General features: G+C 37.4%; 1 protein-coding gene across 1 annotated transcript in view; it reads right to left on the bottom strand.

Annotated features, from left to right (window-relative positions):
* EFCAB13 (EF-hand calcium binding domain 13) overlaps nt 1-27,855 on the bottom strand; it is a 111,386-nt gene that overhangs the window by 8,988 nt on the left and 74,543 nt on the right. The window contains 7 exon segments of the mRNA XM_032591226.2: nt 1,426-1,569; nt 5,183-5,233; nt 6,755-6,904; nt 10,634-10,705; nt 11,282-11,425; nt 14,474-14,545; nt 16,162-16,305. Of these exon segments, the coding sequence (XP_032447117.1) occupies nt 1,426-1,569; nt 5,183-5,233; nt 6,755-6,904; nt 10,634-10,705; nt 11,282-11,425; nt 14,474-14,545; nt 16,162-16,305 (777 nt within the window).

Genomic DNA, 27,855 nt, shown 5'->3' with positions numbered 1-27,855 from the left:
AATTGAATAACTTGTCTAGGTCACAAGAGCCAGAAAGTGCTCGAGGCTGTATTTGAACTAAGGCAGTCTAAGGCCAGAGGTGACAATGTTAACTGTTGGGACACACACACACACACACACACACACACACACACACAGGAAATAAAATGCAGTAATGTAACCACAGCAGAAAATATAGGGCTATACCTACAATGAAAAGACTTTAACTTATAACAAAATGGCAAGCTGGGTAGCACAGGAACAATTACAAATTCCTAAAGACGCTGTATGAAATACTTTATTCTATAAATGCATTATCAAGTTGTATGAAAAGGAAATAATAAAACGTTAAGTGGGCACAGAGATCCAGAGGGGAAAACCAAGTGAATACTAAGCCTACAGCTATTTGGGGATACATATTAGATCCAAAAGCAGCAAGGTGCTTGATTTAAATGTTCATGCATATTCATAAAAGAAAACTTGGGTCCTGCTACACGGAGAGTTTGAATTTAGATACCAAATGAAACTGGGATGCTTAAAGAATTTCAATCCAGTGAAAGGGAGATTAAAATATTATATTCACTGGCCCATGTAAACACCAAGGTGACCTAAATCTTCCCAATTTTGAGAGGCAGTGGGTAAAAAAGATCACCTGTGAAAAATCTCCTGCATCTCATGTGGGCTTAGGGTCTAAATTTATACCACTCTCATGATATTAAAAACCCCAGGTCAAAACATAAAAATTGATTGAGGTCAATAATAATCTATGGCAAAAGCAATAACCAAACAATGCTGGGGAGGTACTCTTAAACCTAAGACATGCTCATGGGATTCCCATAGAAAAAACAAGCTGGTTAAGATAAACCCCAAATAAAAAGCCACCTAAAACTGGTAAAACTCACCAGCTTCTACAAGTATTCCCACGCGATTTGACACTTAAGAGTGGATGTAAATAGGAAAGGAGATCAAGTACACAATACATGAAGTCAAAGATGGAAAACAAAGATAAATATGTGACCACTTGGAAACAATGATCAAGACTAAATAATTATTCTTCTGAGATGTAATGAAACTTTGGGTATTTCCTTCGGTTAAAAAAGCAGAATGGGACAAGCAAAATAAAAGGTGAAAGTGGGTCTCCTCTGAAGAAAGACTGCAGATCAAAATGAAGTTGCTGATGTCATGTCTTTGTTTTATTACATAATGGTATTTTCCCACCCATGCTTACAAGAAATGAATGCTAATTATCTAAATAAGCATATGTAGAGTATGAACAGATAGATATGGTCAGTAAATAAATTAGCAGACTATTTTGGCTCTAATTTATATCAACCTAAGCCTCATTGTGACTGCCTTTAGCATTTTACCTCCATATAAAACACTCTAAAACTGGTTCCTATAAACAGGGAAAAATGAGCAGAATCTCAAGCCAAAAAAAATGCTCACCACTGATGTCACAATATTTAAGGGCTTCACTGACGTCCTCCTCAGCTAAATTAACATTCAAACTTTTCAGGGCATGCTCCAAGTTACGTATGTCAATCTTGCCATTATCAACACTTGTCAAGATATAAGCAGCTTCTTTAAATGCTACAAAGATAAATAAATATATATAAGATACTATTTTAAAAAATGCAAAATAGTTTGTCCAGAGTCCACTATAGGTGAACTCTCAATTTAAGTATATATATTTAACTAAAATCTCTGCAGAAAAAAAGCAAAGTATTTTCTACTTGTAACTGACAACCTATTTATTTCAAGCAGCATTTAAAAAAATTAAGGGCACCTAGGTGGCTCAGTTGGTTAGGCATCCAACTTCAGCTCAGGTCATGATCTCATGGTTCCTGGGTTTAAGCCCCGCATTGGGCTCTGGGCTAAAAACTCAGAGCCTAGAGCCTGCTTCAGATTCTGTGTCTCTCTCTCTGCCCCTCTTCCACTTGTTCTCTCTCTCTCTCTTAAAACTAAACATTTAAGAAAAGAAAAATTAAACCAAAAAATTATATGCAGAATTTGATGGGTTATCTGAATCCATTCATTCATTAAATACTGAATAAGCTGTGACCCTTTCTTAAATAATAGTAACGTCCTGTACATGTAGATCTAAAGACTTCTATCAACTGATGAAATACACCAAAAAAAAAAAAAAAAAAAAGCTAAAATTTGAGATTAAAGCTCTTGATCTCCAGGGCCACTACCAGTCTATATTGTGCTTTTGTGTGAATTGAAAAAAGGCACCCCTCTCTATGTATCAATTACAAAGAGGCATACCTTCCTCTAGGTAGCTGCAATCTAGCATTGGTGGTCCCAGCCTGGAGAGCACAGTGGAATGTAGAATGCATTTCAGTCTCTACTTGTACCTTCTCAACCAGGCATCTTTGTGCAAGCACAACCCATACAACCAAATGTAGTCCTGTTGATACCACACCAATTTAAAATATAAAACGTGATCATTACTGGGAGTTTCAATTTTTTGTCAATACCATTTCTCACCCCATTTCTCTCTCAACCCCAAAATAAAATTGTCGTGTATGTTTCCATAGTCCGAAAATCGTTGCATTATACTAACAGATCTAAACCTTCAGTTGGAAAGAATATCATAATACCATTTTAGACCTATATTCATTTTTACTAACATTTATTTTATAGCTACTAAGACCAACAATGAAAATTTCAGCCCTCTTAAAGAGTTTCCTTTAAATTCCTTGAAGACAGGGACTTTAGAATTTGTCTTGTCTATAAATAAAATTATAATACATTATATAGTTGGTACTATGAGAAAAATGTGTGCCAGATATGATATGAGCACTGAGCACTCAGATATAAAGCACTGAGACAGTTCACCTAACCTATAACTCTGAAAAGTCTTATGGGTTGAGGAGTGATGTTTGAGCTGAGTTTGGGGGAAAAATGTGAATTTGTTTGACAGAAAATATACAGAAAGGAAACAGCACATGCAAATATATGGAACCAAAAGCACATGGAAGATATGGAACCAATTTAAATTATAATAAGTAATATGGCTACAGAATAAATACAAATGCAGAAGTGATGAGAGATGAGGCTAATGAGATAAGAAGACAGATTTATTGTCATTCTTTAATTCCATAAATATTCACAATTATATAAGTTAATAATATAAAAGATTTGAAACAATGCCTAGCACAGTAAATATCATATAATATTAGCTATTAAATTAGCTATTAATAAGCCAAAACTGTGCTAGGATCTGGAGAAACAATGCTAGGACTTGTAGCAAAATGGAAACATGGTTCTTGGCCCAATGACGCTTCCAGGCACGTAAGAAAAGAATCATTAACCAAATAATCAAAAATATGACTAGAAAACAACCAGATTTTAACATGGGCAGAAGACCTAAATAGACGTTTTTCTGAAGAAGACATACAGATGGCCAACAGACACACGAAAAGATATTCATCACCAATCTCAGGGAAATGCAAATCAAAATAACAATGAGATATCACCTTACACATGTCAGAATGACTAAAATCACAAACATAAGAAGTAACAAGTGCTGGCGAGGACGTGGGGAAAAAGCAGCCCTTCTGCAATGTTGGTGGAATGTAAATTGGTACAGCTGATGTGGAAACTGTATGGAGGTTCCTCAAAAAGTAAAAACAGAAATACTGTTTGACCCAATAATTCCACTACTGGGTATTTACCCAAAGAGAACAAAAACACTAATTCAAAAAGGTATATGCGCCCCTATATGTTTATTGCAGCATTATTTACAATAGCCATGATATGGAAGTATCTCAACTATCTATCAATAGGTGAATGAATAAAGATGTGGTATATTATGGAATTTGACAAAACCATGGAAAAGAATGAGATTTTTTTTTGCCATTTGCAACAACATGGATGGACCTAGAGGGTATTATACTAAGTGAAATATGTCAGACTGAGAAAGACAAACACCATATGATTGCACTCATATGTGGAATCTAAAAAACAAATTAAAAAAAAGAAAAGTAAAATCAGACCTATAAATACAGGAACAAACTGATGGTGGCCAGAGAGAAAGGGGGATAATGGGTAAAATGGGTAAAGGAGAGTAGGAGATACAGGTTTCCAGGAATGTAATGACTATGTCATGGGAATAAAAGGCACAGGAAAGGGAATATAGTCAGTGATATTGTAATATTGTTGTATGGTGACAAATAGCTATGTTTGTGGTGAGCATAGCAAAATGTATAGAGAATCACTACACCTGAAACGAATATAACATTGTGTGTCCACCGTACTCAAATAAAAAAATTTAATGAGAAATTATATTATTTTGGTCTTAATGAATTAAGATAATTCAAAGTTCTCTAATCTTTTTGCTACTTTTTTTCCTAAGTAAGCTCTACACCCAACATGGGGCTTGAACTCATGACCCTGAGGTTAAGAGTTGCATGTTCTACCAACTGAACCAGTCAGATGCTCCTACTTTTGTCACTTTATAAGCTAAAATATATTGAGCATTTCTAGTGTCATTTAAAAAAATATTAATGGGTATTTATAGTATGAAGTAAATGCTATGAAAAAGACATAGTTTAATGAAAGCTTATAATAAAAGAAGCTGACCTCGACTAGCAGATAATGACAGGCTCCCTAGAGGAAATTGGCATTCATTCAATTTTTTTTTTTAATGTCTATTTTTGAGACAGAGAAGGAGACACAGAATCTGAAGCAGGCTCCATGCTCTGAGCTGTCAGCACAAAGCTCAGCACAGAGCTCAAACTCACAGACTACGACATCATGACCTGAGCCAAAGTGAGACACTTAACCAACTGAGTCACCCAGGCACCCCATCACTCATTTGAAAGATGAGTAAACATTAACTAGGCAAAGAGTGTCAGGGAAAACTATTCCAGGGAACAAAATACGCAAAAGCTTTGTAGTTGGATTTCGAAGGAAAAGAAAGCCAATGTACTTGAAAATGCAGAAAGCAAGGGTAATGGTACAAAATTATACCAGAGAGCTAGGACATGCAGGATTTTGATCTTTAACAACAATGGAAAATGTTTAAAGAGTTGAAAATAGGGGGACATCACACAATCAGATTACTTTTTTGAAAAAAAAAATTACTCTGGCTGGAGTGGGAAGAATGGACTAGGAATCCATTGGCACCTGGCAATGATCCTAAAAAATAACTCTTTCATAGGGAATGCTTTCTTGTATACATATATAAAGTCCTTACCATCTGCTGTTGGTAGTTTCAGATTTGAAGACAAAGCCTCTTTCCTAAAGTCTGCAAATTTAAATAGAGAGATTAGGCCATAAGGAACAGCATAATGATTTTACCCAGTTTGGAAGAAAACCAATGGATAAATTACATACTTCATTTCTCAATAACATTTAGCATTGACCATTCCCCTCTTCTCAAAATCCTCCACTAGCTTCCAGAATAACGTTCTCTACTCATCTTCCTCTTACTTCTTAGACTCCATGGATTCGTCAAGCTCCACCAAGCTTCTTAAATGTGGCTGAGATTCTAATGTTACAAATGCTTCCTTTATCCCTAAGAGAACAGCTTAATCCCCAGGCTCATCTATTCAATAACATGTTTAATTATTAGTCTGAATTGTCCTTCTTTAGTCCTGCCTGCCTATCTATCTATCTAATTCTGGAGCTTTTCCTAAGGACAAGGTGCAGTTATACCCTTCATCCTATACATTTTCTACAAAAATGCAAATTGATACAGAGATCTATTTGAGGGACAAGTGATAGAAACAAAATATGTCCATTTGCATAGATGGACCACATTGCAGTTAGAGAGCAGTTTAGAATAACTCACAACTAGTACAGGTATTACCTTGAAGCAAAAGGGGGTTAGAATCAAGATACATTATATTTACATTAATTTTTAAAATGTGATCTAAGCAGGATTAAAAAAATATAACTAACCTATTAAAAAGTACTTTCAAAATAGTAGGTTTGGCAATTTTACAAGATAACTCTAAAACAGAATTTCTCAACCTGAGCAAAATTACATTTGGGGCCAGCTAATTATGTGTGGGAGTGCTGTCCTATACATTATAGGGTGGTTAGTAGCATCCCTCACCTCTACTCACCAGATCCCAGCATTCCTCCCCCATCAGTTTTGACAATCTAAACTGTCTTTGCATATTGCCAGTTTTTCCCTGAGACACAGATCTGATCTCATTTTTTAGCTGAAGTTAAATTTAAAGGCAGGAGATGGCTTTCCAAGTATTGATAAAATCCATCTGGGTATATCCCAGATAAGCATATGGATGGATCAGGTAAATTCTTTGTAAATAGAGCAAATAGCCAGATCAACACTTACACAGAATGTTATATAGACCAACGGTTTAATTGTTCAACAATAACTTGTATTTTTCAAAGAGCCTTTCACCTAAAAGAAAAAGAAAGCTAGACAACTATTAGGACCTCTCTAAAATTCATAAAAGGAAAGGGATTAACTTTGAAATGAAATTACTCTAGAAAGAAACATTTTAAAGCCATATGACAATATATATAAATACTTTCAGACCAAGTTTACAATGCAGTCCAAGAGATCATCCAGGAATTTGATATTGTAATAACTAAATCTCCGTGAATATAGAATATAAGATATATCTCTAAATCTGATCTGTAGTAAATTGCATTTCAATACATTTACAGTAGTATTTAGGAACTAAGTATTAAGATTTAATTAATTAAGTATTTGGTAAAATATTTTAAAACCTTGGATAAAATTTTAGAAGAAATTTTTATTACAAGTTGCTAGTTATCTGCTCAATCAACTCACCGCCAAGCAAGGAATCATCCAGCACTTCTTGAAAACTATTATCAGTGAAATAAATTCTATTGGTGTTTCCAAGTACATCTGCATAGTTGTCCTTGCCAGACTGATCACTTTCCTCCATACATTCCAATGTACCGATGATGTCATTCAATGCTACAAACACAGAGAATATACATGCAACATGTAATTCAGTCCACGGATCTAAATTTTTGGAACATAACAGTAAAACTGATGGATTCTTCCAGTTTTGCACTGTCCAAAATGGCAGCCACTACCCACATGTGGCCATTTAAAAAGGTAGAGCAATCCATTCTCCACTATAGTTTTCTATAGTCCCTTATCTTTATTCTTAAGATTATTTTGTTAAAACTCCGGGTTCTGCGTGGGCTATTCCTTTATGAACAAAAAAGTATGCCAAAGTTTCTCTAGTCATTCTATTAACGAGCTCACCATTTCATAAAAAATACCCTCCATTCGTCACAACTGCTCCCAAACTCCAATCCTTCCCTTTCTACTTTCTTTCCCTACACCCCTTGCTCCTGTCAGCTCACTTTACCCAATTTAGAGAATCAGCAAAGCCTATTATGTTTAGCATGATAATATCAAACATCTGAACTAGGAAATCCATGACTGACCACCCCCCCCCTTAATTAAAACAAACAAACAAAAACCTCTTCACATTTCTAAAGTACATGTCTAAAAAAATAATCTTTCAGAATTCATTAAGAGAAATATATAATAAATTACTTTAAAATTAGCTAATTTATGTGAAAGTATAATTTAATATATTATGTTGTTCCATGAGTTAGTCATTAGTCATTGGTAAGAAGTTTCAAAAATAGGCCATGTGAGGAATGGTTGAAGGGAAATCTGAGTCCAGAGAAAAGATGATTCAACGTAAAAGAAAGAAAATATAAGAGCTCTCCTCCCATCCCTGGAGGGCTACTGACAGGGGGAAGAGTCCAAATGTTAAATTTGGGAATGGAATTGTAAGGCAGGATTTCCATCAAATATGTGGAACAATTGACTAGTTCTACAGCTGTCCAAAAATTATGGAATGGGCTGCTTCAAAAAGTCATAAGGATTTCCAAGACAAACAGTAGGATGAGTGTACATTACGATTAGCCTGTCCCTGAAACCCACTAATGTGGTTTTTTTTAATTTTTTTTTTAATGTTTATTTCTGAGACAGAGAGAGACAGAGCATGAGTGGGGGAGGGGCAGAGAGAGAGGGAGACCCAGAATCTGAAGCAGGCTCCAGGCTCTGAGCTGTCAGCACAGAGCCCAACGCAGGGCTCGAACTCACAGACCGCGAGATCATGACCTGAGCCAAAGTTGGACGCTCAACCAACTGAGCCACCCAGGCACCCCTAATGTGGTTTTTAAATAAACATGTAGGGACGCCTGGGTGGCGCAGTCGGTTGAGCGTCCGACTTCAGCCAGGTCACGATCTCACGGTCCGTGAGTTCGAGCCCTGCGTTGGGATCTGGGCTGATGGCTCAGAGCCTGGAGCCTGTTTCCGATTCTGTGTCTCCCTCTCTCTCTGCCCCTCCCCCGTTCATGCTCTGTCTCTCTCTGTCCCAAAAATAAATAAACGTTGAAAAAAAAATTAAAAAAAAATAAACAAACGTAAAAATTGAAGAAACTCCATATCTAATTAACACAGAAACTATCAAATCCTCTACTATAGACCTCATTCTCTGACCACAGTAAACTAAAAATAAACAACAAAGAGAGGACAATAATGAAATTCAAATTAAAAATTTTTAAAGTCATTTAAAAATTTTCAAATAATTGCTTTAAAATTTAAGGTTTTTCTCTTAAGCAACTCTTACATCAAGGAGAAAATCAAAATACAACTGAATATACTTAGAAAAAAACAAGAATAAAGACTTTGATAAACCAAAGTCTTACTGAAAATTGATAGTCTTAAACATTTATTTCTCAGTAAGAAGAAAAAAGTAAGTTCATAATTTAAACAACTTAGAAAAACTATAAAATGGACAAAAGGGAACAATAGAAAGGACATCCTAAAGATAAAAGCAGAATTTTTTTACTATAAATAGAAACACTAAAGATAAATCTAAGATGTAGAGCTTTAAAAACAAAGATAATTAGGGGCGCCTGGGTGGCGCAGTCGGTTAGGTGTCCGACTTCAGCCAGGTCACGATCTCGCAGTCCGGGAGTTCGAGCCCCGCGTCGGGCTCTGGGCTGATGGCTCAGAGCCTGGAGCCTGTTTCCGATTCTGTGTCTCCCTCTCTCTCTGCCCCTCCCCCGTTCATGCTCTGTCTCTCTCTCTCTGTCCCAAAAATAAATAAAACGTTGAAAAAAAAATTAAAAAAAAAAACAGAGATAATTAAAAGATCTGCTAGGAAATCTAGAAAAAGATATATAAATACACACACACACACAAATATATATATATACAAATTTAAGAATGAGAAAATAACCAGATACAAAAAAATCAAAAGAATTATCACTGCATAGGATTGTACTAATATTCCCAAAAAACACTTGAATAAAATAAATTTCCTAGGAGAATAAAAATTACCAAAACTGACAAAATAAAACAGAGGATGGCAATAAGCAGTCCACCAAAATCAAAGTCAAAGATGAATAATAAACTAGAAAAAAAATGGCAATAGACAAGACAGAACATTAATGTCCCTTATATATAAAGAGCTATTTATAAATTCATATGAAAAAGGCAATCTAATTAAAATAAAAGCAAAGCATATTCAACAATCATATGAAAAATGTTTTACCTCACTAGTCATTAAAGACATGCATATTAAAACAATAATAGAATTCTTTTACCAGCAGAATTTTCAATAAATAATATCCATTACTGACAAAAGTGTGAATTTTTACAAACTTTTTGGAGGATAATTAAGCAGTAGCTGTTAACATCTCACATCTGCATATATTTCAGTCTAGCAGTGTGACTTCTGAGGATTTTATCCCCCAGGAGAACTTTATGCACATACATACATACAACAATGCTCATCAAAATGTTTCAGTGGTGAAAAATTGGCAAATTTTCAGATTTTTAATTGGCAGATATCATCAAAAGTGTTGTGGATAAAATGACAGTACATCCCCCAAATGGAATATTATGCAGTCTTTAAAAAGAATGAGGTTGTTTATGATACAGTGGAACATGGAACAATATCTAAGATACACTGTTAATTTCTTTAAAACTGCAAGTCGTGGAATATTATGGACATGGTAATTTTATTTTAATTAATTAATTATTAATTACTTTATTTATTTATTTAGAGAACAAGCAGAGGCAGAGAGAGAAGGAAACAGAGGATCTGAAGTGGGCTCTGTGCTGACAGCAGAGAGCCCAATGTGGGGCTTGAACTCACAAACCATGAGATCATAACCTGAGCCAAAATCAGACACTTAACCAACTGAGCCACCCAAGTGCGCCTAATTTTTAAATAATATCAGAATACACAAATATTCATAGATTCAAATAAAAAAGGCTAAAGGGATATTTACCACACTTTAACAGGGATATTTCCAGAAGGTGACATTACATGAGCCTTGCACTTTATATCTCTTACATTTCTGGTCACTAAATTTTTTTATAACAGTTTCAAAATTGCCATTATTATATAATAAAATGTCCTTACTTTAGCTATTGGAAAACATCATAACCTTGTGATTTTCCCAATCTTTTCCATTCAAATACAAATTCTTAAATGAAAAGTAATCAAGTTTGCCATAACTGGAAGAGTTCAAATGTAGATGAAACAAACATTTGGCACAGATACTACAAAGAAGATCTGAGCACCAAATATAATGTTTGGCTACGTGACCTCTGAATGAGTCCTGTGTTGTTTGCCATTCAACAGTTTTACCATAAAGTTCTTACCAACAAAAGTGGAAAATTTCTGAGTGTCCTTCAAAGCCTTCATACAGTCTTTAACATTCACCATGCTGTCATCTGTAAGAAAGAGAGAGAGGGGGAACAGACAAGAATCCCTGGAAAACGTAATATTAAAAAGCTCATATGAAAATCAAAACCAGCATACAATTTCTTTACTTTACATACAAGATACTTGGGATTCATTTTCACCCACTGTGCCTTGCAATTAACCTTACAAGATTGTAGATATACTAATTCTGATTCTACCTGTAAGGCAACTAACCTACTAAGAAAGTTGTAAGTCCAATAACTTTACTTGGTACAAACCAACAAAGCTAGGTATTCTATTCACAGAGCTGGAATTTCCAAACTCTGTGTTAGTCACTAAATCAAGATCTATCTAAAGAGAGTGGATACCAACGAGCCCACTCCCCCACAAAATTTCTACCTGCTTGCTAAGAGTATTCTCATTAACTGTAAAAAAGGACTGTTAAAGAAAGTCTCCTCTTTAAGGACATTTACAGCAATACAAGCAAATACCTATAGATATTAGCTCAAAGGAGCCCCATTTGCTTGAACAAAAACCTTGCACACTTTCTTCAGTTACTCCTACCCAAAACAAAAAAAAATGGATAATAATATTTAAATGCTTACCAGAAACAAGATCTGACTGAAGAATTTTCTCTACCTCTTCTTCAGGTGACTTAATCCCAATATTTCCTAGAAAGCTCTCCAAGTTCTTCCCAGAGATCATGTCATCTTCAAGCCCATCAAGAGCTAAGACAACGTCTTGTAACTCTAGAAACAGAAAAAAGTGATTCGGTAATTGAACTAACCTCTGACTTAAAAAAACAACAGTAGCCATCACTAAAGACTTTTGTCAGTGGTAGTCCATGATTTATGGTCACCTCTTGAATAAGAAATCTCAGTGAAGAATCCAGCCCTCAGGAAATTCTAAGTCCAGCAAAACAATATGCTTGGTCTGCCATGTTTCTTTGGTGCTAATATAAAATTGGCACAACCAAAATGGTTGCTATGGCTGAATTTTTCACTGCAATGACACAAAGTAGTTATTTTAAACTAGAGCTCTAATGGTAGCAAACAAAATTAACTCATCCTGGTGGAAGTGAAATAGATTTCAGAATCATGAGAAATGTAAAATAGTAAACACAAGTATCACAAAGACTCACTCACCTTTTCTTTTCAATTCTACCAAGATCCAGTTGTAGTCTGGCATCTGGAATTTTGCTTTATTTCCAGCCCTTTCAAAGGAGGCAGTGTTAAGTACATTCAAATCCTGGCTCCAGGATTTGTGACCTGAAACTATCTGACCTTGAGCAAATTATTACTATTTAACCCCTCTATCAAATTCAGTAGTCTTGTATCTAAAATAATTTAATAATACTACCTACCTCACACAGTTAATATGGAGATTAAATATATGATGTATGAAAAACACTTAAAACAACATTAGGTATATAGAAACACTAAGTGTCATATTAATAGCAATAAAGTTACTATTATTATTATTATTATTATTATTATTATTAAGCCATCAGGAATAGCTGCAAACAGTAATCACAGCTTCCTAGTACCTTCGATCCCGCTTCACTTTCTGTCCCCCTAACATCTCAGCGAGGCAACTGCAAATGGCAGTCACCTAAAAACCTGTATCAGCTCTGCTTGTTTTACCTAAAGCTTGGTTTCCTTTAAAATATGGTTTCTTTGCACAGACACCTTAAGAGGAGTCTGCTCATCCTCCCATGCTCCACATAGGACGAGGAAGCAGAGAAACACTCCTAAGATTCTGCTGTCTGGCTATTTTAGTTCCACCTTCAATCAAACCTATCCCTCCCCTGAGATTCAGGCCTGTCATTGACCTACACTACCCTCCGGACACCATCATCTACTGACTTTCTGATCACTCTTTCACCTTCTTGGAGGATCTTTGTCACCCTGCTCATAATCCTCCCTCAGCCCCATTTCCCATTATCATCTGATGACAATAAAAATGACCTTGACCTCTCAACTCCAAAAACTTTCACTTCCTTTCCAAAGTCATCCAAATCAATGGCTATCCTTAATCCTCATCAACACCTAGAACTGCCTGCCCAACCTCTAAAATCTTCAACTACAAGATCAGACACTGACCATAATCCCTTAAAACTGTGTGTATACTGAAGGAAAGCATAGAACTTGATCCACAATATGCCTATTTTCTCAGCCCCTCCAAGTCTGTCAACAAATAGTCCAGGCACAGTGAACTAACCTTATCAGTCAGTAATGAAGGGAACATTCTGAGCATATGACAGTCAACCTTGCAAGCAGACTTTTCTAAAGAGAGCAGTTTCAGGCCTGCTATGTTAACACTTTTCTTCCAGGGTGGCCCTTCCTAACTCTTCCCTGTAATTATTGGCCTTTTCTTGCACTGGCTGACAGATTCCAGTGTCAACCCCCAATCATTATGACCAGCTCCCAGATTCAGGTACCTAAACTACACCTTTCTCCTTTTTCACTGTTCTCCTTTCTCAATGGTTTAGTTTCCATTTTTTTTCCTTCCTCCACATAAAAAGTTACCTGTCCTGAATACCAGTCTTTCTGAACTCTGTTTTCTGATTTCAAAATTAACTACCATTTACCAAGTATATAGTATGTGCCTAATAATTAGATTATGTGCTTTATATGTGTTTTTGCAGTTGATCCTGACAACACTAGGAGAAACGTGATTTTATTAGCTTCCTTGTTTTAAAGATGAGGAAACCAGAATGATCTACAGAGACTACCCAGCTGGTAAGTCAAAAACCCACAAACCACCATGTATCAAACTCCATAGCCCATGTTCTTTTCTACCTGTATGCATTGTTTCCTATAGCACAGCTAATCTATTTCACTATAATATATTGATGCTAATTATGTTATGTGACCCAGGTAACATATTTATATGTCAACAGAGAATTATTAAGTACTTTTCTTAACCTAAAAGAGAAGCAATGATGTTAAAATTTTTATACGAGGGCAGAGTGGTTATTAAAAATCTGAAAAGTATCTATCTACTTCTTTACACCCAGAAATGACTCCGCTTCCGTTTTCCTAAACATATACCTATGTCGTTATTCTTCTCCTGACAGCACTCATTGACCAAATAGTCATTTGAATGTCATTCAAATAAATTACCAGTGATAATTAAGTTTTAAACTTATTTTCCCAATAGAAAAGTACACAAACTCCATGAGTATGATCTCCATTGGTTTTAGGTCTATGATTTTAACTTTTAAGCAAAAATGGAAGTCAAGTGGTAGGAAATACCCACGGTACCAAAATGCACATGGTCACTCTTGTATGTTAACAAAATCCAAAGAAAGGAACATGAGGAATGTCTACTAAAGGAAGAGGTAGAAGATTTCTGAGAAATTCTATAATATATAAGCCTTTACATAGCGTAGAGTCCTAAGTCTGAGGCTAAAAATGGTATAGAAAATTTTCATATCTGAAAAATTGTAAAGCTAGTATTTGACTTTACATAAAGTCCAGAACAAAACACACACACATACACACACACACACACACACACACACACACACACACACACATACACACACAAATAACAACAACAAAAAAAGGGATTTAAAATAGGTTTACACAGGCCCCATTCCAGAAAAAGGCTTTTTTTCTTTCATCATGGATGCTGCCAACTTTTAATCAAAATCAAGTTTTGCCTGCCTTAAAACAGATCAATGCCAACATGGTAAGCAGAAATTAACAGAACTAGAAATTCTAAAAAACAAAACATGAAGACATCCATTCAATAAAAGTAAATGTAACAGTCACAAATAATTTACTAGTTACCTTTTAACCTGGAGGCATCACGAATATCCTTTACCACTTGTCCAAATTCTTCTATTTGTACTTCATCATCTTCTGCAAGAAAAACATTTTTTTAAGTTTATTTATTTATTTTGAGGGGGAGGGAGGGGAAGAGAGAGAGGGAGAGAGAGAATTCCAAGCAGGCTCCATCCTGTCAGCACAGAGCCAGACAAGGGGCTCGAGTCCACGACTGTGAGATCATGACCTGAGCTGAAATCAAGAGTTGGACACTTAACTGATTGAGCCATTCAGGCACACACCCCCCTCGCCCCGACCTTTTTCCTTTTTTAACATACACCATGGTCAAAAAGAGGATCCTAGGTCAGGAATGCTTACGTTCTTTCTCACGTTTCTAAAGCTCTGTTGAAATACTTAAGCAGTTCACTTGGTCATTTCCCCCACTTTATTCAGAGAAACTCAACTTTTATGATTTATATATTGAGGGACTCTGTAAGATTTCATTTAGAAGAAAAGGATTCTACTGCTTTACCAGCACCAAATATAAATACAAAACCAAAAATAACAAGGTTCAAAACTTTGCAAACCACTGCATTAAAATAAGAATTAAATCACGTCGTACTGAAGGTCCAATAAAAGGTCTCAGTAAAAGAGAGGGAAAAAAATCGCTATTATCAGGTAGTATTATATTTTCATCAACCCTCCTCATCTCAAATATGTTAATAAACAAAACAACCAACACACTTAAAGTTCAAAATTACCAGTCTCACTTAAACAGGAGCTTAATGAAGAAAAAGGGGTAGGTAATCCTCACAGGGAAAGTCAGTTCTTTGACAAAGACCATAGACAGCATGCTCTTGTTACTAGGCTAGTTTTGCATAAACATTTCACATAAAAGAGTATAATAGTACATTTGTAACTTCAAGGTATGAAAAGTACGAAGGAGTGGAAATGTTCACCTGTGGTTGTGTACTACCTGTCTCCTACATGCAGAACATCAGCAGCAAATGATAGTCTTATTTGAAAAACTGTAGAGGTACCTGGGTGGCTCAGTTGGTTAAGCGTCCAACTTCGGCTCAGGTCATGATCTCATGGTTCATGAGTTTGAGGCCCGCAACGGGCTCTGTGCTGACAGCCCAGACCCTGGAACCTGCTTCTGATTCTGTGTCTCCCTCTCTCTCTGCCCCTCCCCCTGCTCCTGCTCTGTCTCTCTCTCTCTCTCTCTCTCAGAAATAAACGCTAAAAAAAATTTTTTTAAGAAAAATTATAGTCCACAGTCTTTGTTTTACTTTGTAAACTCATTTTTGTTTTGTTTGAATCTTTTTTTACTTGCTAACTTAGTAGTGGTGGTGGCCACCACGAAGTCTATTTTACAGTATGGATATCTGAAGTCATGTTAATAAAAAAACGGGAATAGATCTCTTAACATTTCCTAACAGTCCCCTCTGTGTTCACAGGGATATGCCATTTTCCAATTGCATGTTACACAACTTGAAGGTAATCAATGCATATTTGATCAATTTAGAGTAACAATAAATTAGATATTAACATTTTTTCTGTTGGACAACCAAACAATCTGAGGTTTCTTTATATTTTCTAAGTGTATATATTGGCATATCAACCAAGTACAAGATACAAGGAAAAAAAAAGATTGACAAAAGGCAGACCCACAGTCTTATATATCTTTTAATTGTAATATTTGGAATACTTACCATCCACTGTTGCTAATTTCAGTGCAGCTAGGAATTCATTTTTTTTCAAGTTACTATTCAAGTTAGACAGAGTGGTCCACAGGTGAGAAATATTCATCTTCCCTTTGCTGAGATTATGGAGGTTTTCAATAGCATCAGGCAATACTGAAAGGTAAATCACACACAAGTTTTACAACACCCTTGTCCAAGAAGTTAGTACAGTTAAACTATTACCTGGAACAGTCAGGAATTAAGGTTTTTATGGCTAAGAAGAATAACAAATGTGTTATAAATGATTGCCAATTTTCAAATATTAAAACACAATAAACTAACACCAAAATTAGTGTTTCTTTGAGGATTCTGAAATATTTCAAGAACTTATAGTGACCCTCTGCTGAATAACCAATATAAAGAGTCATTTTCATTGACTTACAGATTTACAGAAGTCTGAATTCATAAACAACTCCAACTGATTAAACCATGAATTAAACCATGAAACCAAAATAACTTTTGCTCTGCATCTCCCCCGAACATTGTTCCCTGGATCTTACTTTCTCTTCAATCTACTACTGCAGCCCATGGAAAGACATTTTGTGGGGTTTTTTGTTTTGTTTTTGTTTTGTTTTAATTCCAATGGAAAACCTTTGGAAGGTTTAAGGGGCAGGGAGTGAAATTATCTCATTACCAATGTGTAAAAAGATCACTCTACTACTGTATAGAGAATAGACTCTCTGGAAGATCAAGCAGTTAGGAAGCTAGTTCAGAGAAAAAGATGACAGTGGCTTCAGCAAGGGTAACAGTGATGAGAACGGAAGTGGACAAACATAGGATGTGTTTGGAGAATAAAACTGAAAGTATTTTAAAAAAAATTTTAAGTTTGTTTAAGATTTTATTTTTAAGCAATCTCTACACCTGATTGTGGGGCTCAAACTTACAACCCAGAGATTAAAAGTCACTCGCTTTATCAACTGCACCAGCCAGGTGCCCCAAGACTGAGAGTATTTAGTGATGAATTGAATGAGAAGCTGGGGCCATGAAGAACTCCTAGGTTTAGAACTTAGCAGCTGAGTGGACAGTGGTGTCGAAAACTGAGGTAAGAGAGCCTAGGGAAAGAATAAGATCGTTGGACAGCAAGAATTCTTTTTTATACATATTAAGTATGAGATACATGGGGAGTCAAAAGAACAGCAATATTATTTAAAGCAATAAGATGATTCGGGAAGAGGCTTAGAGAATGGGACTCAGAATGGATCCTGGGATCATGCTAATATAAAAGCCAGTCAGAAAAGAAGGAGCCAGCAAACAAGACCAAAAAAGAAGAGCTAGGTCTACAATGGAATATTATTCAGTTATGAGAAAGAAGGAAATCCTGACATTAGGGACAAAAGAGTGACAAGCACTATGCTTGGTAAGATAAATCAGAGAAAGACAAATACTATAAGGTCTCACAGCTGCAAAAGCAGAACTCAGAAACAGAGTAGAATGGTGGTTACCAGGAAATTGGGAAGAGGCTGGTCAAGGGTACTAATTTACAATTAGAAGATGAATAAGTTCTGGGCATCTAAGGCACAGCATTGTGATTATAGTTAGCAATACTATATTATATACTTGAATGTTGCTAAGAGAATAAATCTTGGTGTTCTCACCACAAAAATAGAAATGATCATTATGTGATGTGATGATGCTGTTAGTTAACACTATGGTGGTAATCGTATTGCAATATATAAGTGTATCAAATCAACACTTTGTACACCTTAAATTCACACAATGTTATATGCCAATTATATCTCAATTTTAAAGAAAAAAAAAGGAAAAGCCAATAAGGTGGGGAAAAAATGAGATGACGGTGTCACAGAAAACATAAGGAGAAGAATTTTGAAGAATAAACATATTAAATTAAAAATAATGGTTGAATCATTATTCAACCTGCACACCTGAAACTAATGTAATACTGTATGTTAATTATACTTGAGTTAAAAAAAACTACTAAAGGTAAACAAGATGAAAATAGAAAATTGGCAAATGGAGTGAACAAAGTGAGATTTAACTTTTGTAAAAAGCTAAGGTGGAATGTCAAGGGTTTTTTTAAGTTTATTTTATTTCTATTTTGAGAGAGACAGAGAGAATGAGAGCAGGGAAGGGACAGAGAGACAGTGAGAGAGAGAGAATCCCAAGCAGGCTCCATGCTGTCAGTCAGCACAGAGCCCAACATAGGGCTTGAACCCACGAAACTGTGAGACCATGACCCGAGCCAAAATCGAGAGTTGGATGCTCAACCAACAGAGCCACCAAGGCACCCCATGAATGAGTGTTTTTATTTTTTATTTTTGAATGTTTATTTTTGAGAGAGAGAGAGACAGAGCACGAGCTGGAGAGGGGCAGAGAGAGAGGGAGACACAGAATCTGAAGCAGGTTCCAGGCTCTGAGCTGTCAGCACAGAGCCTGACACGGGGCTCAAACAGCACAGAGCCTGACACAGGGCTCATGAACAGCATGACCATGACCTGAGGCAAAGTCGAATGCTTAGCCGACTGAGCCACCTAGGTGCCCCCTATAAAGAGAGAACTGGCAATATACAATGACGATAGCCAGATTCCCCTTCAATTTCCAATGCAAAACACACTCTATACTGAGTTAAAATATCAATAAAAATAATATTGGGTGATGAATTGAATCAGAGAAGTGGAAGTGGTGGAGCTTGGGCCATAAGGAAAAAAAAGACCAAGAATGACTCCTAACTTTTCAGCCTAAACAACTGAATGCTAAGCTCAATAGAAAGGGAAATCACCAGATGCCAGAAGTGAGGAAGAATTATTGTGTGTGTGCCTGAGCTGACGCCATGGCAGTCAGATGGTATAATGCATAAGTAGAGAACATAAGCTCTGAGTTGCTTTTTTTTTTTAATTAATTCATTTATTTTGAGTGAGAGAGAGAGAGAGAGAGCATGCAGAAGGGGCAGAAAGAGGGAATCCCAAGCAGGCTTCTCACCGTTGCATGGAGCCTGATGCAGGGCTTGAGCTCACAAACTGTGAAATCATGACCTGAGCCGAGATCAACAGTCAGACGCTTAACTGACTGAGCCACCCAGGCGCCCCATGAGTTGCCTTTTTTTTTTGAGAGAGAGAGAGACAGAGTGTGTGTATATGGGAGAGGGGCAGAGAGAGAGAGAGAGACAGAATGCTTTTTTTTTTAAATATAACTTATTGTCAAGTTAGCTAACATACAGTGTGCTCTTGGCTTTAAGAGTAGATTCCCATGATTCATCGCTTACATACAACACCCAGTACTCATCCCAACAAGTACCCTCCTCAATGCCCATCACCCATTTTCCCCTCCCCCACAGTCTCCCCATCAATCCTCAGTCTGTTCTCTGTATTCAGGAGTCTCTTATGGTTTGCCTTCCTCCCTCTTTGTTTGAAACTATTTTTTCCTCTTCCCTTCCCTCATGGTCTTCGGTTAAGTTTCTCAAATTCTACATATGAGTGAAAACATGATATCTCTCTTGCTCTGACTTATTTCACTTAACATAATACCCTCCAGTTCCATCCATGTTGTTGCAAATGGCAAGATTTCATTCTTTCTCATTGCCGGTAGTATTCTGGTGTGTGTGTGTGTGTGTGTGTGTGTATCACATCTTTTTTATCCATTCATCAGTGGATGGACATTGGCTCTTTCCATAATGTGGCTATTGTTGATAGTGCTATTATAAACATTGGGGTACATGTGCCCCTATGAATCAGCACTCCTGTATCCTTTGGATAAATTCCTAGTAGTGCTATTGCTGGGTTGTAGGGTAATTCTATTTTTAATTTCTTGAGGAACCTCTACACTGTTTTCCAGAGAGGCTGCACCAGTTTGCACTCCCACCAAAAGTGCAAGAGGGCTCCCATTTCTCCACATCCTCACCAACATCTGTTGTTTCCTGAGTTGTTAATTTTAGCCACTCTGACCTGTATGAGGTGGTATCTCAGTGTGGTTTTGATTTGTATTTCCCTAATGATGAGCAATGTTGAGCATCTTTTCATGTGTCTGCTGGCCATCTGGATGTCTTCTTTGGAAAAGTGTCTGCTCATGTCATCTGTCCATTTCTTCACTGGTTTGTTTGTCAGGTGTTGAGCTTGGTAAGTTCTTTATAGACTTTGGATACTAATCCTTTATCTGATATGTCATTTGTAAATATCTTCTTCCATTCGATCAGTTGCCTTTTAGTTTTGTTGATTGTTTCCTTTGCTGTGCAGAAACTTTTTATCTTGATGAGGTCCCAATAGTTCATTTTTGCTTTTATCTCCCTTGCCTTCAGAGACGTATCAAGTAAGAAGTTGTTGTGGCTGAGGTCAAAGAGGTTGTTGACTGTTTTCCCCTCTAGGGTTTTGATGGTTTCCTGTCTCACATTTAGGCCCTTCGTCCACTTTGAGTTTATTTTTGTGTATGGTGTGAGAGAGTGGTCCAGTTTCCTTCTTCTGCATGTTACTGTACAGTTCTTCCAGCACCATTTGCTAAAGAGACTTTCTTTTTTTCCTTGGATACTCTTCCCTGCTTCATCAAAGATTAGTTGGCCATACATTTGTGGGTCCAGTTCTGGGTTCTGTATTCTATTCCACTGGTCTACGTGCCTATTTTTGTGCCAATACCATACTGTCTTGATGATTACAGCTTTGTAGTAGAGGCTGAAGTCTGGGATTGTGATGCTTCCTACTTTGGTTTTCCTGTTCAACATTACTTTGGCTATTCGGGGTCTTGTGTGGTTCCCTACAAATTGAAAGATTGTTTGTTCTAGCTCTGAGAAGAATGCTGGTGCAATTTTGAGTGGGATTACACTGAATGTGTAGATTGCTTTGGGTACTATCCACATTTTAACAATATTTTTTCTTCCAATCCATGAGCCTGGAATGCCTTTCCATTTCTTTGTGTCTTCTTCAATTTCTTTCATAAGTTTTCTACAGTTTTCAGCATACAGATCTTTTACCTCTTTGGTTAAACTTATTCCTAGGTATTTTATGGTTCTTGATACAATTGTAAATGGGATCAATTCTTTGATTTCTCTTACTATTGCTTCATTCTTGCTGTATAGAAATGCAACCAATTTCTGTACATTGGTTTTATATCCTGCAACTTTGCTGAATTCATGTATCAGTTCTAGAAGTTTTTTGGTGGAGTCTTTTGAGTTTTCCACGTAGAGTATCATGTCATCTGCAAAAAATGAAAGTTTGACTTCTTTGCCAATTTGGATGCCTTTTATTTCCTTTTGTTGTCTGATTGCTGAGGCTAGGACTTCCCACACTATATTAAACAACAGTGGTGAGAGGAGACATCCCTGTTGTATTCCTGATCTCAGGGGGTAAACTGTCAGTTTTTCCCCATTGAGGATGATATTAGCTTGGGCTTTTCATATGTAGATTTGATGATGTTAAGATATGCTCCTTCTATCCCAACTTTCTGGAGGGTTTTTACTAATGATGCTGTATTTTGTCAGATGCTTTTTCTGCATTTCTGTCCTATTGACAGGATCATATTGTTCTTATCCTTTCTTCTATTGATGCGATATACCACATTGATTGATTTGCGAATACTGAACCAGTCCTGCAGCCCAGGAATGAATCCCACTTGATCATGGTTAATAATGCTTTTAATATACTGTTGAATTCAATTTGCTAGTATCTTGTTGAGAATTTTTGCATCCATGTTCATCGGGGATATTGGCCTGAAATTCTCCTTTTTAGTGGGGTCTCTGTCTGGTTTGGGAATCAAGGTAATGCTGGCTACATAGAATTAGTCCAGAAGCCTTCCTTCCATTTCTATTGTTTGGAACAACTTGAGAAGAATAGGTACTAACTCTGCTTTAAGTGTCTGGTAGAAGTCCCTTGGGTAGCCATCTGGCCCATTTGTTGGGACTCATTTGTTGGGATATTTTTGATAACTGATTCAATTTCTTCACTGGTTGTGGGTCTGTTCAAATTTTATATTTCTTCCAGTTTGAGTTTTGGTAGTGTGTGAGTGTCTAGGAATTTGTCCAATTTCTTACAGATTGTCCAGTTTGTTGGCATATAATTTTTCACAGTATTCTCTAATAATTGTATTTCTGTGGTGTTGGTTGTGATCTCTCCTCTTTCATCTGTGATTTTATCTATTTGGGTTCTCTCTCTTTTCTTTTTGAGAAGTCTGGCTAGGGTTTTATCAATTTTGTTTATTGTTTCCAAAAACCACCTCTTAGATTAATTGATCTGTTCTACTGTGTTTTTTGTTTTTTGGGGTTTTTTTGGATTCCATATTGTTTAGTTCTGCTCTAATCTTTATTATTTCTCTTCTTCTGCTGGCTTTGGGGTTTCTTTGCTGCTCTGCTTCTAGTTCCTTTAGGTGTGAGGGTAGATTCTGTATTTGGGATTTTTCTTATTTCTTGAGATAGGCCTGGATTGCAGTGTATTTTCCTCTTAGGACTGCCTTTGCTGCATCCCAAAGGGTTGGGAATGTTATATTTTCATTTTCATTTGCTTCCATATATTTTTAAATTTCTTCTTTAACTGCCTAATTGACCCACTGATTCTTTAGTAGGATGTTCTTTAACCTCCATGCATTAGGAGTCTTTCCAAATTTTGTCTTGTGGTTGATTTCAAGTTTCATAGCATTGTGATCTGAAAATATGCATGGTATGACCTCAATCCTTTTATATTTATTTAGGGCTGCTTTGTGACCCAGTATGTGATCTATTTTGGAGAATGTTCCATGTGCACTCGAAAAGAATGTGTATTCTGCTGCTTTTGGATAAAAAGTTCTGAATATATTCGTCAAGTCCATCTGGTCCAGTGTATCATTCAAGACCGTTGTTTCTTTATTAATTTTCTGCCTAGGTCATCTCTCCATTACTGTAAGTGGAGTATGAAAGTCATCTACAGGGACGATGGTGGCGTAGGAGGACGCTGGGCTCACCGCATCCTGCTGATCACTTAGATTCCACCTACACCGGCCTGAATAACCCAGAAAACTGCCAGAAGACTAGCAGAACGGAGTCTCCGGAGCCAAGCGTAGATGAGAGGCCCACGGAAGAGGGTAGGAAGGGCGGAGAGGCGGTGTGTGCTACGGACTGGCGGGAGGGAGTCAGGGCGGAGGGGCAGCCCGCCGGGCAAGCAGAGCCCCCGAGTCTGGCTTGCAAAAGCGGAGGGGTTGGACAGAGTGTGTTCGGACGGCAAGCGGGACTTAACATCTGGAAGGTTATAAGTTAACAGCTCTGCTCAGAGAGTGGGAAGGCTGGAGGACAACGGGAGGGAGAGTTGTTGAGCCCCGGACAACAAAGCTCAAATTGGTGGGGAACAAAGGCGCTCGCCAGCGCCATCTCCCTCGCCCATCCCCCAGCCAAAATCCCAAAGGGAACTGGTTCCTGCCAGGGAACTTGCTTGCACTGCGCAATTATCCAACGTTGTGCTTCTGTGGATCCATCCCACTGGCGGCGGGTCTGACGCCCTCCCGGTGCCACAGGGCCCCTCCCGAAGCTGATCACGGAAGGATAAGCGAGCTGAGCCTGCCCCTCCCGTCCCTGTGCACCTTGCTGATCCACCACAGCTAATACGCCAGATCCCCAGCACCATAAGCCTGGCAGTGTGAAAGTAGCCCAGATGGGCCACGCCACGCCACCCCACAGTGAATCCCGCCCCTAGGAGAGGGGAAGAGAAGGTACACACCAGTCTGACTGTGGCCCCAGTGGTGGGCTGGGGGCAGACATCAGGTCTGACTACGGCCCCACCCACCAACGCAAGTTATTCAAGACAGCACAGGAGAAGTGCCCCGCAGTTCCGCACCTCTCCAGGGACTATCCAAAATGACCAAACGGAAGAATTCCCCTCAAAAGAATCTCCAGGAAATAACAACAGCTAATGAACTGATCAAAAAGGATTTAAACAATATAACAGAAAGTGAATATAGAATAATAGTCATAAAATTAATCCCTGGGCTTGAAAAGAGTATAGAGGACAGCAGAGAATCTATTGCTACAGAGATCAAGGGACTAAGGAACAGCCAGGAGGAGCTAAAAAATGCTATAAATGAGCTGCAAAATAAAACAACCACGGCTCGGATTGAAGAGGCAAAGGAGAGAATAGGTAAACTAGAAGATAAAATTATGGAAAAAGAGGAAGCTGAGAAAAAGATAAAAAAAAAATCCAGGAGTATGAGGGGAAAATTAGAGAACTAAGTGATGCACTAAAGAGAAATAATCTACGTATAATTGGTATCCCAGTGGAGGAAGAGAGAGGGAAAGGTGCTGAAGATGTACTTGAAGAAATCATAGTTGAGAACTTCCCTGATCTGGGGAAGGAAAAAGGCATTGAAATCCAAGAGGCACAAAGAACTCCCTTCAGATGTAACTTGAATCGATCTTCTGCAAGACATATCATAGTAAAACTGGCAGAGTACAAGGATAAAGAGAAAATTCTGAAAGCAGCAAGGGATAAATGTGCTCTTACATATAAAGGGAGACCTATAAGACTTGTGACTGATCTCTCTTCTGAAACTTGGCAGGCCAGAAAGGAATGGCAGGAGATCTTCAATGTGATGAACAGGAAAAATATGCAGCCAAGAATCCTTTATCCAGCAAGTCTGTCATTTAGAATAGAAGGACAGATAAAGGTCTTCCCAAACAAACAAAAACTGAAGGAATTTGTCACCACTAAACCAGCCCTACAAGAGATCCTAAGGGGGATCCTGTGAGACAAAGTACCAGAGACATCGCTACAAGCATGAAACCTACAGACATCACAATGACTCTAAACCCATATCTTTCTATAATAACACTGAATGTAAATGGACTAAATGTGCCAACCAAAAGACATAGGGTATCAGAATGGATAAAAAACCAAGACCCATCTATTTGCTGTCTACAAGAGACTCATTTTAGACCTGAGGACACCTTCAGATTGAGAGTGAGGGGATGGAGAACTATTTATCAAGCTGGAATAGCCATACTTATATCAGACAAACTAAACTTTAAATTAAAGGCTGTAACAAGAGATGAAGAAGGGCATGATATAATAATTACAGGGTCTATCCATCAGGAAGAGCTAACAATTATAAATGTCTATGCACCAAATACAGGAGCCCCCAAATATATAAAACAATTACTCACAAACATAAGTAAACTTATTGATAAGAATGTGGTAATTTCAGGGGACTTTAACACTCCACTTACAGAAATGGATAGATCATCTAGACACACAGTCAATAAAGAAACAAGGGTCCTGAATGATACATTAGATCAGATGGACTTGACAGATATATTTAGAGCTCTGCATCCCAAAGCAACAGAATATACTTTCTTCTCGAGTGCACATGGAACATTCTCCAAGATAGATCACATACTGGGTCACAAAACAGCCCTTCATAAGTATATAAGAATTGAAATCATACCATGCATACTTTCAGACCACAATGCTATGAAGCTTGAAATCAACCACAGGAAAAAGTCTGGAAAACCTCCAAAAGCATGGAGGTTAAAGAACACCCTACTAAAGAATGCGTGGGTCAACCAGGCAATTAGAGAAGAAATGAAAAAAATATATGGAAACAAACGAAAATGAAAATACAACAATCCAAACGCTTTGGGATGCAGCAAAGGCAGTCCTGAGAGGAAAATACATTGCAATCCAGGCCTATCTCAAGAAACAAGAAAAATCCTAAATACAAAATCTAACAGCACACCTAAAGGAAATAGAAGCAGAACAACAAAGACAGCCCAAACCCAGAAGAAGAAGAGAAATAATAGAGATCAGAGCAGAAATAAACAATATAGAATCTAAAAAACTGTACAGCAGATCAATGAAACCAAGAGTTGGTTTTTTGAAAAAATAACAAAATTGATAAACCTCTAGCCAGGCTTCTCAAAAAGAAAAGGGAGAGGACCCAAATAGATAAAATCATGAATGAAAATGGAATTATTACAACCAATCCCTCAGAGATACAAGCAATTATCAGGAAATACTATGAAAAATTATATGCCAACAAACTGGACAACCTGGAAGAAATGGACAAATTCCTAAACACCCACACACTTCCAAAACTCAATCAAGAGGAAATAGAAAGCTTGAACAGACCCATAACCAGCGACGACACTGAATCAGTTATCAAAAATCTCCCAACAAATAAGAGTCCAGGACCAGATGGCTTCCCAGGGGAGTTCTACCAGACGTTTAAAGCAGAGATAATACCTATCTTTCTCAAGCTATTCCAAAAAATAGAAAGGGAAGGAAAACTTCCAGACTCATTCTTTTTATAATTTTTTTTTAATGTTTATTTATTTTTGAGACAGAGAGAGACAGAGCATGAATGGGGGTGGGTCAGAGAGAGGGAGACACAGAATCTGAAACAGGCTCCAGGCTCTGAGCTGGCAGCACAGAGCCTGACGCGGGGCTCGAACTCACGGACCACAAGATCATGACCTGAGCCGAAGTCGGACGCTTAACCTACTGAGCCACCCAGGCGCCCCTTCCAGACTCATTCTACGAAGCCAGTATTACTTTGATTCCTAAACCAGACAGAGACCCAGTAATAAAAGAGAACTATAGGCCAATATCCCTGATGAATATGGATGCAAAAATTCTCAATAAAATACTAGCAAATCGAATTCAACAGCTTCTAAAAAGAATTATTCACCATGATCAAGTGGGATTCATTCCTGGGATGCAGGGCTGATTCAACATTCGCAAATCAATCAATGTGATACATCACATTAATAAAAGAAAAGATAAGAACCATATGATCCTGTCAATCGGTGCAGAAAAGGCATTTGACAAAATTCAGCATCCTTTCTTAATAAAAACCCTTGAGAAAGTCGGGATAGAAGGAACATACTTAAACATCATAAAAGCCATTTATGAAAAGCCCACAGCTAATATCATCCTCAATTGGGAAAAACTGAGAGCTTTTTCCCTGAGATCAGGAACACGACAGGGATGTCCACTCTCACCGCTGTTGTTTAACACAGTGTTGGAAGTTCTAGCATCAGCAATCAGACAACAAAAGGAAATCAAAGGCATCAAAATTGGCAAAGATGAAGTTAAGCTTTTACTTTTTGCAGAAGACATGTTATTATACATGGAAAATCCAACAGACTCCACCAAAAGTCTGCTAGAACTGATACATGAATTCAGCAAAGTTTCAGGATACAAAACCAATGTACAGAAATCAGTTGCATTCAACAGTTGCATTCATCAGTTGACAAATAAAGAAACTGATCCCATTCACAATTGCACCAAGAAGCATAAAATACCTAGGGATAAATCTAACTAAAGATGTAAAAGATCTGTATGCTGAAAACTATAGAAAGCTTATGAAGGAAATTGAAGAAGATATAAAGAAATGGAAAAAACATTCCGTGCTCATGGATTGGAAGAATAAATATTGTCAAAATGTCAATACTACCCAAAGCTATCTACACATTCAATGCAATCCCAATCAAAATTGCACCAGCAATCTTCTCGAAGCTAGAACAAGCAATCCTAAAATTCATATGGAACCACAAAAGGCCCAAATAGCCAAAGTAATTTTGAAGAAGACCAAAGCAGGAGGCATCACAATCCCAGACTTTAGCCTCTATTACAAAGCTATAATCATCAAGACAGCATGATATTAGCACAAAAACAGATACATAGACCAATGGAATAGAATAGAAACCCCAGAACAAGACCCACAAACGTATGGCCAACTCATCTTTGACAAAGCAGGAAAGAACAT

This window comes from Lynx canadensis, chromosome E1 (genome assembly GCF_007474595.2).
Source record: "Lynx canadensis isolate LIC74 chromosome E1, mLynCan4.pri.v2, whole genome shotgun sequence".
Taxonomy (NCBI): domain Eukaryota; kingdom Metazoa; phylum Chordata; class Mammalia; order Carnivora; family Felidae; genus Lynx; species Lynx canadensis.
This window is presented reverse-complemented; position numbering and strand designations above follow the sequence as displayed.